The sequence below is a fragment of the Pungitius pungitius genome, chromosome 20, assembly GCF_949316345.1.
Source record: "Pungitius pungitius chromosome 20, fPunPun2.1, whole genome shotgun sequence".
NCBI classification, from domain to species: Eukaryota; Metazoa; Chordata; class Actinopteri; order Perciformes; family Gasterosteidae; genus Pungitius; species Pungitius pungitius.
Genome location: NC_084919.1, coordinates 9,698,801 through 9,717,982, shown reverse-complemented (window position 1 = coordinate 9,717,982; position 19,182 = coordinate 9,698,801). Strand labels below are relative to the sequence as shown.

Sequence of the window (19,182 nt, the reverse complement as noted above, 5' to 3'; positions counted from 1 at the left end):
TTCAAACAATGTAAACAGGCGAACCTGGTATTGTTTATGGTCATAAGCAATCGGCAGTTTCGCGTTTTTAATGCTTAAGGCTTTTTAATTGGAAATTGGGAGAATTGCGGCCGAAATAAATTTAAAAATAAATACGTTTAAAAAAGTCTAAATGTAACAGAAAGTATGCGCGCAACACGTGTTTTTTCTTCTTCTTCTTTTGCTTGCAACGCCTCTTGGTGCATGAGCAAGCCACTGCCCATCACTTGCACACACACACATTCACACGATCACACACACACACGCACACACACACAACCCCACTCGCTCACACGCCGGTGACGTCAGGCTGGAGTTTGGAGTAGAAAGCCAAGTGGATGAAGGAAGTGGAGATCTCCACCCTCCAGCCTCCTCCTGACACATCTCATAAATATTACCACGGCGTATCCGAGGATCTCGCACCACAAAGTCACGTCGTGTCCTGTTTTTTTTTTTTGCACCTGTCAGAATATCCGAAATAAGACTATTCTCTGTTTGCACCGGTTTGGCACCGTCGGATGCGCTCCAGGCTGCGTGTTTTTTTTTTTCAACTCCCAACTTTTAACAGCGGGCTGTTGCTTGCAGAGCTGCGGGGCTGCCGGTCGCCACACACCGGTCCACCTTCCGCACAGAGACCCGGCCTGCACGTCGGTAAAATGCTCGTCAGCGTGCGTTAATTGGGGCTCGTCGCTCGGCGGTCTTGTCCATCAAGTTGGGCCAGATCGGGACGTTGACTTTCCGATCTCATCGCCACCGGTAAAAAAAAGAAAAAAAAGAAAGGAAAGCGTTGCCGTGGCACGAGTTTGATTGTTTTTTGTCGGCGAGAACAAGAAGAGAAAGAGGACTTTTTTTTTTTACTTTGCTATTAAGTCGAGTGTCCACGATGAGCAAACCCACCGGCTCAACAAGTGGCTGTCTGGATATTCTGAATGTGAAATCAAGTAAGTGTTCATTTTCCTGATGCTTCCTGGAGAATATTGAGTGGCCCGGGGAGGTAGAACAAGTGGTGCGTAATGGGGCCTTTCTGTGTGACATGGGATGTAAAAACACGGAAGATAAAGCATGCGGCGCCCGATCTTCATTATTGAAGTGGGTTCGTTCCTCCTGGTCTCGCAGAGATGCGAGTGGCGATCCGTGGGGGCAAAAAGCTGGTCCTTTCCCCGACTACACCCACCGGGAGCTGCGCCAACGCGTGTCCGGGACCGATTGTTAAAGCGGCCTCGCTGTGACATCCCTCACATTTGATGCGTACTTTTTTTGGGATGTTGACCAAGTTTTACAAAAGGAACATAAATGATAGCTACGCTGCGAGATGCAACACGTTGCCTGTAACCTATTTTTCGGCAACTTTTATATGAGTATCTGCATGCAATCATTTCATGACAAACCATTTGAGAGAGTTTTTAAGATATTGGTATGTTACTGCATTGCTAAATTAGACTAATTAAAATTAAGAATTCATCTGTCCACTACCGTTTATTTGGGTACAACTTTGGAAAGATGAAAGAAATACTTCAATTCAATTCACTAATTGTTCAATGGTTTTAAATTAAGTTGTTTAGTATTTTTATTTGACGTATCAAATATTCAAGTGGTTTAGGTTGGAAATTAGATTTGTATTAAGCTTAGTAGTTATCTTTGCTACACCTAACAATCATTTTTTATCTAAATCTCAGTAAGATAAAAGCCTAAAGAATAGCTTATAGTTGTGTTACAAATGTAGAATATTTCTATTAATTGTGCATTTGCCCGTGTGTTTCTTTTACCTCATTCACACGTTTCATTCACGTCAAACTGTTGCTCTTGTGGTTTTTATCCTCTTAAGTGCCTACATATGATGAGATAATAATCAAAAATAATAATAACAATACAAATAAAAACACCACAGAATTACAACTCCTGTCATCTTAGTTCTCATATACACACATCATGGGTGGTCAGTAAAAACATTTCCATCAAACTTTACTTCCAGTTCTTCTGGCAATGATGGTGATTACGTTAATAGAAAATGCCATATATCTTCTACCAATTACCCAACACAATGGAGACGAATTGGACCCCCACAGCGGGGAATTAAATACATTTCCCCCCTTCACAACAAAATCATGCGCCATTTTATTTAATTGACCCTCATCAAACTACTTCTTAAATAAAATAAAATCTTTGAGTTAACATTTTGGGCATTTTCTTTCATCCGCATTTTAAATACTATGAAAACTTTGGATTTGGGGCGCGCGCAAATGAACTTGACTTGTCGAGCGTCAGTTGATTAATATGTATGTTTCATTTACTTCAATAACTGCAGTCCGATTTTTATCATTCATTAAAAAAATGATGGACTCCGCAGATAATTAAACGTGGGGATATAATGTATTCAGGCCTACAGGAGTTTGTTTTTATAACCACTGCTGTGATGAAAAGGTGACTTTTAACAGGCCAAACAAACTTGTTCAAGACACAAACGCTAAAAAGTTGGTTCTCTCCCTATTTTACTGCAATTACACGGCTGTGGCCAACACTTAAATAGCCAACATGGCCTCCCGATTCTTAATAATCTGGCAATTGAAGCCCTTTAAGTCTCCTCCTGAAGCCATTGTTTTTGCCTCTGAGTAGTTATTCCCATGCTACCCTTTTTGACGGGTCACTGGTGAATCAATGAGCAGGTGGCAAAACGTCAGTGTAATTACATAGACGGCTTTTCCCTCCAGAATAAAAAAAGACTCTAATTTACATACAAATATACTTCTTTTTTTTTAATAGATTTGAATACAAAATCTTCCCACAAAAAAAAATCACATTTTTTCATCTATACTGGGGTCGATTTACATACACTTCATTTGAGTTGGTGAAACGAGTTGGTGCGCATTATTCTCCTGGTGCAGTGTCACTCCCTAATCCTGGGGCCTATAGACCTGCGGAATAAAGCAGCTGTCGAGTCCCATTATGAAGGGGAGTTGGCAGCTTGTCGAGATCCAGGCAGTCAGACGAGGTTCAATGGGGGAAAATCATTAAGTTAACACTTTCCCCTAATGTCTCCATTGTGCCGCCTCGGGTCATTGTTTTAGAAAGCTCAGATATGACGCTTCCCACCGGACTTTATCCTTGAAATGTGCGCCTTGAATTCCCATGCTCCGCCGAAGCGCGGGAGTCTGTCCAGTGTGCGCGCGCGCGTGTGTGTGTGTGTGTGTGCACCTGTGTTTTGCGGGGTTGTTTGACGAGAAATAATTAATTTGTAGGACCGTTTTTCTAAAGCTCCACAGCGTGTAAAACGAGTTCATTTAGGGGGGGATTACTGTCAATTTAAACTGTTCTGACTTTACTGAGCTACAGAACTCAACTGAGAAACTCAGTAAAGTTTTGTATCAACTTTGTAAATTGCGCTTACAGTGTATCCAGGTGTTAAATATATGAACTGTATCAAATATGGTCATTTTATTCAGTGAATAAATCTAATTGTCGTTTGGGCCGTTCTCAGGTCGGATTCTGGACATCCCGTGCAAAGTGTGCGGAGACCGCAGCTCGGGGAAACACTACGGTGTTTACGCCTGTGACGGCTGCTCGGGATTCTTCAAGAGGAGCATCCGCAGGAACAGGACGTACGTCTGTAAATCTGGTTCCCAGGTGAGGCCCCTCTTCTTATTGGTGGTATATCCTAAATGTACTCATGTATGCTTTCCAACACAGGTGCGTGTAGCAGACCGTTGTGCATTATTTTTGGGTGAGAATCCAGCAAGTAGCAGAGGAAACGTTACATCCATTCGGGAAATTGCAATGATTGCACCAAAAAAAAAGGCGTCTAGGCGCACGGCGTTGCTGGTCGTCAACAACAACAAAAAGACCAGCTTTATGCATGGAATACGCAGATTTGTTTTTTCTTTCGTTATGCACCGTGTTTAATTTGATGAGCCTTATTGTCTCATGCGTGCACCATTACGTTTCCGGCTACGTAACACTGATCTGCTGTAATAAACACCAGATGTAATCCAATGTGCTGTGATGACTGGGAAGCGAGGCTTTAGGCAGCAGAGGGCGGGATAGAGTACTTGTGCTCCGAGAGGAGGCCGCACCAGAGCCGCAGGGGAGCAGCTCAATAACTCCACGATAATGGCTCCATCTCTCTCTCCTGGAGACTTCACCTCCTCCCTTAGATAATAGCAACCTTCGGTTGTGCAAGATGACAGGAAGTTACATTTATTCTTAATCTCTCTCCCTCTCTCTCTCTCTCACACACACACACAGGGTGGCTGCCCCGTGGACAAAACCCACAGAAACCAGTGCCGAGCGTGCCGTTTGAAAAAGTGTCTAGAAGTGAACATGAATAAAGACGGTAAATGGCTCTAATTGAATCATCACTTTGGCCATTGAGTCTCCATTCAGTGGCGTTTGGTTTGCATTAATAAGAGGTTGATAATAGGCTACGTTATTTTTTAATTAATTTTTTAATGGGGGTAGAACAATATTCATTGTGACTTCAGGTACACTGATATTCAGCTCAATAACATATTTGAGTATATATAATATACAATTGAAACAAGCCGTTCACTCCAGCAGAGTCGGTTCCTTAACTCCCCCCCCCCTCCTAAATCTGCCGCTTCACAGCCGTTCAGCACGAGAGGGGACCCCGGACCTCCACCATCCGCAAACAAGTCGCCCTATATTTCCGAGGTCATAAAGAGGTGAACGGATCATCGACCCATTTCCCGGGATCCTCTCTGTCCGGCCCCCCATTCTTCACCACGGTCACGCAGCTGGAGCCTCACAACCTGGAGATGAGCGCAGTGGCCACCACACCGGAAAGGCAGGCCATCGTGGGTCTGGCACAGCCCACCCCGAAGGTATATTTTGTACGTTTTGTTTCTTTTCTAATATCTATCATCTTGTAAGTAGTTTTCTACCTTTAAATAATTAGTGACCATTGTAGATTGATTTTTTTAAAATTTTGAATTACTTTTTTTTTTAGAAATATCTGAATATGCAATATATTTTGATACTAGTTGGGTATTTTTATTACAGCCTTCTAAAATGTTATTATGGGATTACAATGTTCTCCGAAAGAGTTAGAAGTTGAAATTCTTGTCCTGCTTTAGCAGCAAATCCTCCTATTTCTTACTGTAAATCCACCACAAGTAACACTAATGATTATAAAACCAGGTGCTGGGGCTTGGAATTTGACCTTTGTTTTTCACCACTCTACAAACTATGTTTAATTTAAATTCACTTTCGCTTGCAGTATCCCCATGAAGTCAGCGGCACCCCTCTGTACCTCTACGAGGTGGCGACGGAGTCTGTGTGCGAGTCGGCGGCGCGCCTCCTTTTCATGAGCATCAAGTGGGCAAAGAGTGTTCCCGCATTCTCCACCCTCCCCTTATCCGATCAGGTACGCTTTGGAGCCCAAAAATGACCCTGAATGTATGAACAGCCAAGAAAAACGGCCAGCGGTCAATTCGGTCCACAGGAAATGTCCAAGATATTTGGATTTGATACCATTTCAAAGTATTTTTGTTAATAAGCTGCCAATAAGATCCACACGTGCTTGAAATCCAATCAATCAGTTTCTTTATTGTGGTGTGCAGTTTAACACGACCGTCCCTCTTTGCAGCTGATTCTGTTGGAGGACGCTTGGAGGGAATTGTTTGTACTTGGCATCGCGCAATGGGCCATTCCAGTGGACTCTACCACACTCCTCGCTGTTTCCGGTACGTTAACGAGGCCCCAGAAAGCTCATCTCACTACAGACCACTGACAGGCCTGATCGGCTGCATGTGTTAGCTGTGTGACGATCAGGGACTGGATATTCGAGGTCGTCCTGCATGACGACAAGTTCTCCTCATTCATTTCGTAGGAATGAACACGGAAAACACAGAGTCTCAGAGGATGAATAAGATCATATCCGAGATACAAGCACTCCAAGAGGTGGTGACCAGATTTCGACAGATGCGCCTCGATGCGACGGAGTTCGCCTGTTTGAAATGCATCGTGACATTTAAAGCAGGTGAGTGCTGCTGTCCTATTGATTTGTTTTATTCATTTAAGTGAACTAAGGGGTTAAAAGGATTTTACTGGACGTTACTTCTTCCATCAAAGTCCACTGAAGCTTCTTCTGTCCAAACTCAACTCTGGAGAGGGGAGACAAATAAGAGCAAAATATAAACTATTGAATGCATGTAAGGGATTTTTTTTCTAAAATCACTTCCTCCGTCTTGTAGTTCCAACCCACGGCAACACCGAGTTAAGAAGCTTCCGCAACGCAAGCGCCATTGCAGCGCTACAGGACGAGGCACAGCTAACCCTCAACAGCTACATACACACCAGGTAAAAAAAAACAACCCTTTTTCCTGCATGTATCCGCAGCCCGATTATAAAGCAAATGAGGCAGTGAGCCACTCATTTGTATCACAGGTGTGCGTTGATTGGACAGGCCTCGTCACAGAGCGTGCAAACGGAGCATAGAGCGCACAGAGAGGCCTTTCTTGACCCCCCCCCCGGTGGTGTGTTTCAGATACCCGACCCAGCCGTGCCGCTTCGGGAAGCTGCTCCTGCTGCTGCCGGCGCTCCGCTCGGTGGGCCCGTCCACCATAGAGGAGGTGTTCTTCAAAAAGACCATCGGCAACGTCCCCATCACCAGGCTCCTCTCCGACATGTACAAGTCCAGCGATATATGAACTCTCGCCACGTGGAGAAGACTTGAGCTGAAGGCCCAGAGACCCTCGCGGCATTCAACCGAATGTCAAAACTTAGCAGGTGTAACAGCGGGTTATTGCCGAGCACAGACTCCCTTCGGCTCTCAAAATGGCCTATTGAGGCCTAAGCTCTGACTGCAGCACAGCCGGAATTCAGCCAGTAGCCCGTTAACAGTCGCTCTAGTTGAAGAATAGCCTGTAACTTTGATTAGAATTACCAGTGAACAGCTGGTAGGGACACGGGCAACACCAGAGTTTTAATATCGTCTACCCCGGAGAGCATCTGCCAAGTAGGTCTGATAAAGAGATCTTGTATAATAAGACTTTTTTTTTCAAGTGTCAGTTAGACCAATGAGCTTGACAACCAAGTCGGTCTTTTATTGCTGTGATCAATCCCAGTGGAGGGAACCAAAAGAAAAAAAGATGACGCATGCTGCGATAGGAGTGTGAATCGCTGTCCCTCGATCCGGTGCTGAAACCAAACGCACGGGGCGGACAAGAAGAGGCGCCAACTCCATGAAGAAATAGAGTGAGAATACTTTTAAAGGCTTTGCCTGCAGACTGTCAAGCAGCACTCATCTAAGGAGGGTGTTTGTATTTATGTGGTAAATGTCCTTTTTGTGTCGGTGCGTCCTGTTTGAGGTTGTTTTAGGTCGACTTTTTGAAGTTAGCCACTAACACTGGATAATAATGTTCAGCACTTGGAAATGTTTTTGTGAACTGTGATGTTTTTATTATGTTGTAAATATTTGGAGTTATAACTATTTAGAGTTAACAAGATAATAAAAAAAAAACATTGAATTCAACTGCTTTCAAATAACATAGGTGTAAACCACCAGCTGAAACATGAGGGTTAATAACAAAGATGCTTCTCACAGATCTAAATTCTGTTATCAACATAAACATAATTTAAAAAGATTGACCATTAACACTATTTAAGAGTGGTACATGTAATGACACTAAAATATATCATGTATAAGAAATGGTCAATGCTATTAGTTTATGCAACTAGGAGGCTAATCAGACCATCGGGATACAAGCTAATTCAACATTAACCATCACTACTTATTTTCCATAAAGACTTCATCATCATTCATATTACATTAATCTGTTGAAACTCCTTTAGAATTAGCCTTTTAAAAAAAAAAAAAAAAAACTTTATTAACTTCTATTGGGCATAGTTGTTTGTGATGGAAACATCAGATCATGACATTTTGGGGGTTTAGCTGTAACAGTTGTGGCAGCTTGCTTGTTTGAAAGGTCAACAGTCCAAACCAACAAATGTAATTATGCAGACATTTCACCTATTTTATTGGAAAATCTTGAAAATAAAACAAAAATGGCACAGCAGTATACAAATCTCAAAATGCATATAGCCAGTAGAAATACTGCAGTTCCCTCTGTGAAAATTACTTCTTAGATACTAGAAAATCATTGTGACAACGGGGCGGGTAATGGTCGATATACACACACAATTCCTTTTTGAAAGAGCATCAAGTGGGGTTGGAAAGCAAAGGCCCATCAGATATATGCGCATGTGTGTGCGTGTGTCTAATTATGCTGCACAACATGCCAGGTGATGGATATATATATATATATGACAGGACAGTGAGTTTTACTTAAGAGCTTTGCATACACAGAATGCTCATTAAATGTTTCTATATAAATGAATATATTGAAGACCTAGCTAAATGATAAATACATAATGTGTTAGTGGCAATTCAAGACATGAAAGGAAATGACTATAAATTACTGTCAACCACAGTTATGTGTCGAACATTCTTTACTCCAATTAGAAAGTGAAAACATACGGCAACACGGGTCACTTATTAAACTGAAGGAAGCCAACGGTATAATTTTGGAGGGCGCGGGGAGGGGGAGGGGGGAGTTGTGAGGGAAATGTTTATTGTCTGAGAGAAACCTGGAACCGTGACGAGAGCTTTGGGTTGAAGGGCCGAGTCGGACCGGGCCGCGTTCTTTTTTTTCTTCTTCAGGCTTGTCGGATTTTGGACGGGGTGTAGGTCTTGTCCACAGACTCGTCCTGTAGAAACATGTGCAGGCATCGTTCGTTCTGAGCCAGAGGGTGTCCTGCCACTCTGCAACACACACACACACACAAGAGCAAAAAGGCAGGTGTGAGACGAGTCAACAAGTTCCCAGACAAGGCCTGGACCTATGGACACGGGGACAAACATCTGATCGGGCGACGTCAACAACGCACACACAACCATCTCAAACGTCTTCCAAAGATTCAGATGACAACACGATGGATACACTTAACGGCACAACGTGTGAATAAAAGGTCCAATTCAGGTTTAGGGTCTTCCTGACATAAAGGAAAAACATACTCACGCCCTTGTTAATATCACAGTTAACAGTTAGTACTGTATACTTCTTTACAGCATGCTACACAAACAGGAAACAATACTGCCAATAATTGCTTGGTTATCCGCGGTGTTTCTGCCATGTCACCAGCAACAACTATTCAATATTCACCATTTGCTTTGCTGCAAAGCATTGTGGGAGCATAACGTCACACTTAGAAATGAAAGGATGTGCGGCAGGTTTATGGCCGAGCTGAGAAGGGACCTTTGCTGCGCAACTTCCTCTTGTATCCTGGCGTCACTCTACTAGCTCTACCATCACATGAACAAGAAGTAAGAAAAACTCCCTGACTTTACTTTGAGTGAACATGCTGAGCCATACACGGCGTAAAAACATGCTCACAACTTACAGGGAGATCATCTTGAGGCGAACGTGTCTTTCCCACATCTCTGTTTATTATTTGATGATTTATCTAAAGATATCTGCACTTTCTTTCCCCTTCATTACCAACAAGACATATCTACTGTAAGACGGTTTCCCTCCGTTAAAGTCACTTTGACATTAGACGCCCACGAATGACCCTTCATATGATGCAAGAGGAGCTTAACGAGAACAAGCCAGCGCACCTGAGACCCTGAAAACATTGTACATATGCATCCATCTTAACCTCTAACGGGAAATATTTCAGACAAATTAAACAGCTGTGGGAGGGGGGGGGGGGGGGGGGGGAGAGCATTGGCTGGGGTCTAATAGCAAGGCAGTCACTGGAGAAACCATGCCTGCGCCCCCACATACTCTGTTTAATGGGTTTTCAAAGCGGAGACGTTGACATTGCACGTTAAAATGTCACGGCATCGCTTGCCTTTTTTTTCCTTTTTTTTTTTAAAGTAGGGACGTAAAGACCTTCCTCTGAACCTGAAGCATGAATTATGTTTGACTACCCTAATCAAAAAACTGATGGTTATCCTCTCTCCTCCCTCTCACTTGTTTCACAGCGACAATCATGTTTACCATTCCAAAAGATTTCCTCTTCACAATGCTCTCAATCACAGATTAAACAATGCTGCCAGCCACATGGGGGGCTATCACCACTGAACAATGATATGATCAACAGCAGGGTTTCATTCAGAAGAAGCAGGGGGGAAATCTTAATTACTAACACATTCTCGTCTTCTTTTAAAAACATATTTATGGATTTTAATTTTCTAAACTGTCTTTGAGCACTTAATATTCCAAAAGGAAACATTGATGCATTTGCACATGAAACAAAGATAATGGCCAAGTCTGCAATCAAAGCAAATAATTACAATCACACTGTAACTTTTATTGTTCTGCAGCTGAAAACGAGGACATGCTGGATCCGAAATAAGCAGAGGTACACACAAGATCCAACGGAACGCCGCGCTGTAATTTGAGCCGCAATTATCATAAATTACACATCAACAATAAAACAAATGTGGGGAAAAATGATGATGTTGTGGGGGCGAACACTTGAGTCCTTTTTGGTTGTTCTTGTTCTTGGCAAGGTAATTAAAAACAGAGAATTAAGAAGAAAACTGAGGATGAAGACCTGCCTGTCTCTGCCTGGTTCAGTTTGTTAACAATACAGAGACGTGAAAAAGTGTTTTATTGTTTTTGAGAGTTAGAATAACGTCTCAATAAGGCAAGAGCTGCAAACAACTGTGAAAGGAAACTAAAGAATGAATTTTCTTAAGCTCATGGGAAAGTATTTGGAGGAAGACTGAGAAGATGTGGAAAGTCTTACTTGTTAAGAAACTGCTCCAGAGCCTGTCGTCGCTCTTCTATGAAAGAGTCGTCAAATATGCCATCGTCCCCTCGAAATGGAAGCTGCCGGAAGAGAGCTTTTCCAGGGAGAGGTGGGACGACGACCTGCGATAATACGGATCCGCAGAAAATCATAAAACCGCAGTCAAACAGTCTGATTTGGGGGAATGTTAGTGCTTAAAACAACCTTTTTGGAAGAAAAAAAAAACAGCTCACTAAACTACGGGGCATGCAGTGATCAGGTAATGTAAGCCTTGGGAGAACTTTTTTTATGTGTCATTTCCAAACAACTTCTCACATGTAAAAGCAATGCACATGTGATCAACATCATATGCTGAATTTATAAGTCAAGCACTTGTGTGGAGTTCACCTCAGTGGCTCACCTTGCTTTCCCTCTCCAGCTCGGCCCGGAGCCACTCAAAGTCACTGTACCGCCTCCGTACGCTGGACTCCTTCAGTTTGAAGATTGGCAGGTTGGTCTTTGGACACACACACACACACGTTAGCAACTTGCTAATAATAAGGCCTAATTCCCGCCCCCCCCCCATTAACAAAGAGTGTATGTATGTATGTATGGCTCCGATGAAACTATTAAGGCATAACTACTTATTGTTTCAACCCGAATACATAATGTTTGCTTGTTTTGTCTGACCCAAATATTTGACAAAAAGAAAACAGCAAATCTGCTCAAAAAGGAATGTAGAAGCCAGCTGGGTCTTTTTATTAAGATAAATAAATCAAAATTGCTTTTAACTTTTATGTTTGACTAATTGAGAAATAGGTCAGCCTCCAACTATGTAGTGTACTTGTTTTTTTTTTTTTAATGTAAGCTTCTAACATCCACAAAGAAGTATTTTTCGATCATCCATTCAATGTCCAAGTCATCTTATTCCACATCAGTTGTTCCCACTTTCTCAATCCTGCTGTTGAGTGAAAAAATCATCCAAATTGAGCAAGAAATGCAAACGTTCACCGGCGTCTCGCTCGCCACGGTCGAACGCACTCCGTTGTTTTGCCGTTCCAGCGTGCACGCCAGAGCGCAGATGTGCGCGCCGTTCTAAGCTGCTGCTGACAAGCACTTGAGAGTGAATTTCATATTAGAAGGGCAAGATGTTTCGACATTGAGCAAACGGCACATTGCAGCACAATGCCAAACCTCTTCAATAGTCCCGACAGCACATGGCCATCCCATGACAATGCCCCAACGAGGAGGAGGGGGGGGGGGGGGGGGGGGGCGAATGAGCATTTCATTGGCAGGCCACATTCACAGAAGGTCAGAATTCAGGCAAGAAGGAAGCAGAAGAGCAAAGTGATTGAGCAAGTAAGGTGCAGCATGGAAACGGCGTGATGTGCAGAGTGAAACAGGGACGCAGAGTTAACTAGAAGGCTGAGTAAACGGCCCCAACAAAAGAGAGCGAGGCAGGGAAGAGCAGGGAAACTAGAGGGGGTTCGGGAGCTTCATCTAGTCTGTGCAGGACTAATTGAGGAGGAGGGAGAGCAGGAGTGGTCTTTTCACTCTCATGGTCTCTCCCATTCAGTCTTTTTCCTCTTTATTTCCCTTGCTCTGCGATAATAAGTCAGATTTTATGCCCTTGAGACTCCTCTTGTGAGGCTTCAATGGGCAAAATGCAGGCATTTGTTTTTTTCCCCTCTTTGCTCTGTCCTCCCTCCAGAAATTCAAATAATGACGGATGCTACCCGGATTTGATTAGACGGAGCAAACGGATTTGATCAAATTTAGATAATGAAAATGAGACTGCAATGATTGACTGCAAAACAAATCTTGATAAAGGTTAGATGTTCCTAACAAACGGGTCTGTGAAGTGTGGTTATCCCGTCTCATTAGAACTCCCGTGGGTTCATATTTCTTCTTGGTGTGCGTTTTGTAAGCTGATGATTACATTACACTCGTCTGCCATACCACCTGATTTCAAAATTGCTCTTGACGTCAGTGAGCCGCTCCACACTCTCTGACCCCGTGACACAAGCCTGGTCTTTAACCACCGCCACTGACCTCACAGCGGTTCCTCAAACAAACTCACCGTTTCCCATTTGTGATCCTTTTAGTGAACCTCGCGGTGCGTGCGCACACCCTCCTTCCCCACCATGTGACTATCCGGCGCTGGACACGTCCCTTTCCCACCTTTTTCAGCTTCACCCCAGGTGAAGCGTTCAAATGAGCCCCTCACTCCTTCCCTTTTTCTTTTTTTTTTGTCGGGTCCCGGGAGAAGTGGATTATCTTAGCTTTATCACCGCGGTGCTCTAGCATTAACTCCACTCCACTCTCCTCCAGTGCCCGCTGCGTCATGTTACCTCACAGCATGGAGTTAATCCCCCACCAACAACAGATCACAGTTACAGGTAATCTGCCACCGCCGTGACTCTAATCCCATCATGTGCACACGGAAAAAACACTTAACCACACGCGAGCACACACTGGCGTACATGAAGAATGCACGCACAGGTGTTAAGTATGAGGTTTGACCAGTCACACAGTTGACAATGTAAACATAATAGCCCAGGGCGTTCAAGTCTTATTTACGCTCTTCCCCGCACAATGAAGCGAGCGGTGAGAGTGTAAGGAAAGAAAGTCACCTGGCCTTTCAATCCCCTCGCCCACTCAAACCCTGTGATTAAGAGATCGGCCTTGCAGGACAAGGGGAGGAACAAAAAAAACGACAGGACTGGAAAAATGAGAAGTCTCACTCACTCTCTCTTTCTCACAAACACACACCAACTGAAAGAGGCGGTGCGTGAGAGCTCTACGAGTCAAATATAAGATTTCCCTGGTATTTCTTTTTTCTACACGGCTGGTTAAAGGTTAGGGCCCTGTTGTCTCAACTTACTGGCCCCTGCAGTGACTGGGAGGTGGGACCAGCCCACATCTAGGCGCGTCTCAGCCTTTCCGTAATCGTCTAAAAAGACACACTTTGCTTTTCTCACTTACTACGCGAGGTAAGAAATAAGAGGACGGAAGGACAGGGCAGTTAAATAAAACCAAGATAGCTGAAGGGACAAAAATGCAATGTCCACCATAAAATAAGGAGCGAATGGTCATGTTAAAAACACGTTTTTTTTATTTTTATTTTTTTTTTTATAAAAAGACCATAAAGCCATGTACCTCAGTGTAAAACCTTCTAGTGTCACTTTCCATTAGGGGTGAACATGGTGCGATCTACACTCCATAGGAAGAGCATGTTATTCACAATGTGTGGGATACAATACCTTTGGCTCATTGAAAACGGGCTGAAAAGAAACCCTTAAAAACAGCAAGACAGAACGAGCGGGAGAGATGGTACAAAGATCACTCATATGCTGAGAGAACGGTTCAAGGCCACCATGCATTAGCTTTTAGCAAGATGGATCAAGTCAAGTTTGAGTGTGTGCATCCTAAACCTCCCCCGTGCCCTCTTCCCACCGCTCCCATATACTCTTTCAGAATAATGGCATAAAAAAATGGCATCATAATACCGTCTCATTGCATCATATTCCAAAATGGGGGAGAAAAAAAGGCAGGGAACAAAAGCGTCGGGGCTTGGTCTTTTGCTCTCGCCTTTCCATATACCCTCTCACTGGTTCACTCGCTCGCCGGCTCCGGCGGCCTGACAGCCTACCCTCTCTCCGACTCGCCTAGCTGGCAAAAAGCCGCTTTGTTACCATAGTATCAACTCCCACTTTTGATACTGTCATTTCAAGTACGATATGGTAGCCTTGATACAATATGTTCCCTATTTCCATTAAAATAGTTGTCGAAGAGGATGCTGTAGACTTTGGATTACACTTGACTGTGCCTGACAAGCGCCCCCCCCCCCCCATCTCTGCCCATTTTATTAATGACCAAAGACGCCCGCCCCACAGCCTAAATGGAAAAGAGAAAGAAAGAGAGAGAGAGAGATGCAATGGGAGATGAGAAGAGGAGGGGTAGAAGAGTGCTCTCTGGAGGAGATGGGAACCAACTAAAGACAAGAAAATGTTGACAATACCCAACAACCCCGTCTCCCACCTCCCACACATCAACTGCAACCCCCCCTCCCTCCTTTTGCTGAAAGTCCAAACAAATACAGTATGCTGCTTGAGGGGGTCCTCTCAACCCAGAAAGCATCACCAAAAGTGATGTGACAACTCAGTCCATTAGAAACATGACAAACCTGCAAAGGCAGAAAAGAAAGAACAGCAAAGCCACCGGCATCCTGTGGTCTATAAACCATTTCACAAACCCTTAAAAACAAAGGGTTTGGGGTGAGAACAAAAATCCATTGTTTCAGCACGACGACTCTGGAGATTACGAGTCCGCTCAGGCAGAATGAGATATCCGCCTCCTTTCACTAAGAACTTAGCTTCCACTTCTTTAAAAGCCCGGCAAAAATAAGTACATTTGTCCCATTGATTTTAAACACACCAACGGAAGGCCGGGTGCAACTAGTTGGGCCCCCTCACACGACGAGCCAATCGTTATACGCTTTTGTTTCACCACTAAACTTGAGGAAGATTCAAACGCTGCTAATGAGTGAGAGGCAAAATGCATAAGGTGACATTTAGTTAAATATAGTTTCCCAGCAGGAACAGGCCTCAGCTGGGGTGTTTCCACTATACATAGTTATCAAAAGGGGCTTCGGTAACACATTACGAACCAGGAAACTGACTGCACACAGCTGGGAGGGAGACGGGATGAGTGGGAAATGGGACGAAGGCTGGTGAGGGGGTGGCTTTCTGCCCCCCCATGGGTGGGGGTGGGCGGGGGGTGTGGGGGTAAGGATGGGGAATAAACTCTGGCTCCCCCACACACCCTGGCCCGCTTCATTCTTCTCTTTTCTCAATGAGGGGATTAGGCAGACTCTCTCCGTGCCGCCACAAGGGCTCTCTCGATTTCGAAGCCGATAGCAGGACAGCAATGGGAACAAGAGACAAGGGGACACGTTACAAACAGAAACTGTCCCGCATAAACCAGGGATTCATTTTTAAAATCTAAATAAATATTGTAAGTACAATGTAGACAGACAAAAACAAAGCGTAGTCTATGCATTCCAGGTCGAGCCATTGTGGCTAACGCTCTTAACATGCTGGAGACGGGGTAAAGTGCTTCTAAAGAAACCCAAAGAAAGAACAAGGAGAGATGCAAAGCTAAGTTGACACCATGTTTGTTGAGAAGTGAGGGATGCGCCGCTTCTTCTGTGGTTTTATGCAAAGTAGGGTCACACAGGGCTATGAGGTGCACAATAATGGTGATTACACGCATATGCTAATTATTACACGCTAATCACGTACAGTAGCCTTATATTCGAGAATAATGCCTGGAGACGGTTTCTCTTGCCTCAACCCATTTCTTTAAGGTAAAGCGAAACTATAAATACTGAAGAGATGTTCACCAATCTAAATACGTCAGGCCACTAACTACAGGGGTGTCAATCAACTGAAATGACACTTTAAAAGATAAGAGATTGGGCAATCAAATGTGATTAGTAACTGTCTGGCAATTTCAGACTCAATGCCGCCTGCACATTAAAAGTACATACTGCAGAGTACTGGAATAGCTTAATTTATGCAAGATTATATTTGATTAAAATTGAATCCAGATCTCTATCTGTCAAGTCCTGATAATGCAAAATATGAAACAATCATACTTTCTTGTAGATTTGTAGTGGCCACGGATAGAATAAAGACTCTTATAGCGGATCTTTATAGTTGAAAACTGAAGGCCCTCATTCAAGCTTGAATATCGTTCTTGATCTTAGAACAGCGGGTCAAAAAAATGTTCAGTCCAAGTTTCTCAAAGTGACATTGCTCTGGAGACTTCAACCGTACAGCTTCAACAAATTCAGTTTGCTTTTTTGTCATTAAACTGCAGATGTTTAAACTTTGATGGTCATATACAACAGGATGACAGGTTTCCGTGTAATTTGACAACTACAGTTAGATGACAACTCAGCAAAACTTATCTGCTGATAAAGACTGAGATAGGGCTAAATGGGAAAGTGGAACTTGAAATGTTTGTTTTTGCGGGGCAATCATTTAGTATGATCATTCACAGATGGAACAACCCAAAAAAACACAGGGTCCGGGTTTTGCAATAACCAAGATTGTCTAACTGCTATTCCCCTTCCCGATTGCTCAATAATCTCAAACATCTGGATAGCATGAGGCAAAACCTAGCGGGTAAAACAGGATCCACATGCTTCTTAACAGGAATGTACATGCAGTCACCTGCAGAAATGCCCTGTAAAACATAATACACATTCAATTCTTACTCGCTTTTACCATGGCTTCTTTAAGTAGATGTGGCAGTTTCTCTCATTTTTTGTATGTATGTTATAAATTTAAAAAAAATGTATGTCCACTGTACAAAATAAAGTTTCAAATAGAAATGTATATATCTGGAGTTGAATCGACATATTGATCAACTACAACCTATAGATGATGGTAGCAAAGAAGTGCTGCATGGGCATCTGCATGTGTTCTCCAGTACAAGTTCTTCAGAAGAGTAGGAGGAAGGAAATGAGTTAAGGGGGGTGGGAGAGACTGGAAAGGACCAGGCAGCATAATACATCCTGTCGACAGTTGCAGAAAAGCTGACTTGCCGAGTTATGTTCCCCTTTGGAGGAATTCTGATGAATAACCAGTAGAGTCAGGGCAAAATAAAACATTCATTAAACCTACAAACATCTTCACTGATATAACATTGGCCAAATGCTCTTCTTGCTCCTTCCATATACACCAGCTAAACAGACCTTTTACGCTGGTCATCAAGTTAAGTTTCACAAATCCTCTTATCTATTCTTTCCAGTCAGACAATGGGGTGTGGCTGCAGTTCAACTCTAAACTGTTCAGGAAGGCTTATTACATCACGGTTTATTTAGCTTGCTGCATGGGCTTTATAACTTTTATTTGAAGACATGTGACTTGTTTGATGTAAAACAGATGCACTGTCACGACACTGTTGGGGGGAAAACAATACTTGAGGCTAATGTAAACAACTTCTCTTCACTAGCCAGGCAGTAGCAACATGTCTGTTGCCAGTAAACAATACGATAATGAAGTGTTTGTACTTGTTGATACTGTTGTCCAAATCTCTCGATTGCCTAAAACGTTTAGTTAAATAACGTCGACCTATAATTAACGTCAGTAATGAACGCTTAATGCCAGCGAGCTAACCAGTGTTAGCTAGGGTAACGAGATGCTAGCTACTAGCCCGCTTGTTGGCCAACTCGTTTTGCACTAAACGCCTACACTTTTTAAATAAGCATCATTCCGAGATTTAAAGATCAACATCATTATTATGTTTACGTCTTTTTGACAGTACCAATCCTGATGTCAAGAGGTAATCACCTTCTTTGACTACAGGAAAAACGTTAGGTAACGTTAGCTCAAAAAAGCTAGCTCAAAGCTAACGTCATTAGCACTTGTTACTGCATGCTCACCTTCAGTCTCACTTCATACGTGGTATATTTGGTCCTGCCAACCCAGATGGTCTCAGGGTTGCTCACATCAATCTCTAGAAAATTACTTGGAGGTCCATAAGCATCATTTAAGTTCTGAGGCTTAGAAAAGAGCCTTCTTGTGTCAGCTACGGTATCAGCCATTTCTCCCCTGTCCTTCGAGCAGCAGGAAAAGTCAGTTAAATCGGCCAGAATAGAAAAAGTTACGTCCCGTTGATGTTCTTCAAAATAAAACATTCCGTAAATTTGAATTGCGCGTAATAACAAACAAAAACGAAGATGCACATTATATCAAAGAATTATCATAATTTATAAGTGATATATATTAGAATACGTACGTTTCAAATTAAAAAAACGCTAACCCGTGTGAAAGGTTTAACAGTAACTTTAATGTTGAAGGCAAATTTTGCAACTTCCGACAGTGCTCCGTATCTCACTATAGCTAGCTTGAAAGGCCAGCGCGCTGCACTTCCGATCAGCTGAAGCTCAGCTGACGCTGGTCGGCGAACAGCCTCCGGGTTTGTTTACAACCTGCCAGTTGGCACATTGGCCATAATCAACTTGTTGGTTCACGCAGTACATACATATACATATTTAATCGTTTTAAGTCTGATCGGACCAAGTGTGCTTCACAATGTACAATACATGCTGCTAAGATATAAGAACACAGCTCACCTGCCGTTAAATTTAATTTAATACTCATATATTATTTATTTAAAGACACTTAACGTGGAAAACGACAAGCAGAATAGGTATTGGATTAATACATATTTTATATTACAAAATAAACAACAGAGATTTTCGGCCAAAATGTGCAACCGTTTGTTTTCCTTAGAATTCCCCGTTAATTACACTATTTTATTTAAATATATTGATAGAAAATACGATAATATTGGATTTAAACTGTGTTCAAGACTGTCATGCTTGTCATGTGATTCATT

General features: G+C 43.0%; 2 protein-coding genes across 3 annotated transcripts; one reads left to right on the top strand and one right to left on the bottom strand.

The window, feature by feature from the left end:
- The first annotated feature begins 353 nt into the window (after nt 1-353).
- Nucleotides 354-7,600, top strand: nr2e1 (nuclear receptor subfamily 2, group E, member 1). Of its 2 annotated transcripts, none has more exons than XM_037448842.2 (9): nt 354-959; nt 3,494-3,639; nt 4,258-4,345; nt 4,618-4,853; nt 5,249-5,395; nt 5,618-5,714; nt 5,861-6,010; nt 6,225-6,330; nt 6,518-7,600. In XM_037448842.2, the coding sequence occupies exons 1-9, from the start codon at nt 902-904 to the stop codon at nt 6,678-6,680; spliced, it is 1,191 nt and encodes a 396-aa protein (XP_037304739.1). In that variant the 5' UTR covers nt 354-901; the 3' UTR covers nt 6,681-7,600. The 2 variants fall into 2 exon arrangements, with proteins under 2 accessions (XP_037304739.1, XP_037304738.1); XM_037448841.2 differs by having other exon boundaries at nt 4,618-4,862.
- Nucleotides 7,601-7,985: 385 nt separating this feature from the next.
- On the bottom strand, nt 7,986-18,421 carry snx3 (sorting nexin 3). Its single transcript, XM_037448843.2, has 4 exons — nt 18,224-18,421; nt 11,192-11,287; nt 10,789-10,913; nt 7,986-8,794 (listed from the first exon to the last, which is right to left on the bottom strand). Exons 1-4 carry the CDS (start codon nt 18,383-18,385, stop codon nt 8,689-8,691), a joined length of 489 nt encoding a protein of 162 aa, XP_037304740.1. The 5' UTR covers nt 18,386-18,421; the 3' UTR covers nt 7,986-8,688.
- Nucleotides 18,422-19,182: the final 761 nt, after the last annotated feature.

What these genes read in the sequence shown, in the direction of transcription:
- nr2e1 (XM_037448841.2), top strand. Translation starts at nt 902, where the DNA reads ATGAGCAAACCCACCGGCTCAACAAGTGGCTGTCTGGATATTCTGAAT. An exon ending in TCTGTAAATCTGGTTCCCAG is followed by an intron (nt 3,640 to 4,257) that starts GTGAGGCCCCTC and finishes ACACACACACAG; the next exon opens with GGTGGCTGCCCCGTGGACAA. An exon ending in AGTGAACATGAATAAAGACG is followed by an intron (nt 4,346 to 4,617) that starts GTAAATGGCTCT and finishes GCCGCTTCACAG; the next exon opens with CCGTTCAGCACGAGAGGGGA.
- snx3 (XM_037448843.2), bottom strand. Translation starts at nt 18,385, where the DNA reads ATGGCTGATACCGTAGCTGACACAAGAAGGCTCTTTTCTAAGCCTCAG. An exon ending in AGCTGGAGAGGGAAAGCAAG is followed by an intron (nt 10,914 to 11,191) that starts GTGAGCCACTGA and finishes GTATTATCGCAG; the next exon opens with GTCGTCGTCCCACCTCTCCC. An exon ending in CTGGAGCAGTTTCTTAACAA is followed by an intron (nt 8,795 to 10,788) that starts GTAAGACTTTCC and finishes TGTGTGTTGCAG; the next exon opens with AGTGGCAGGACACCCTCTGG.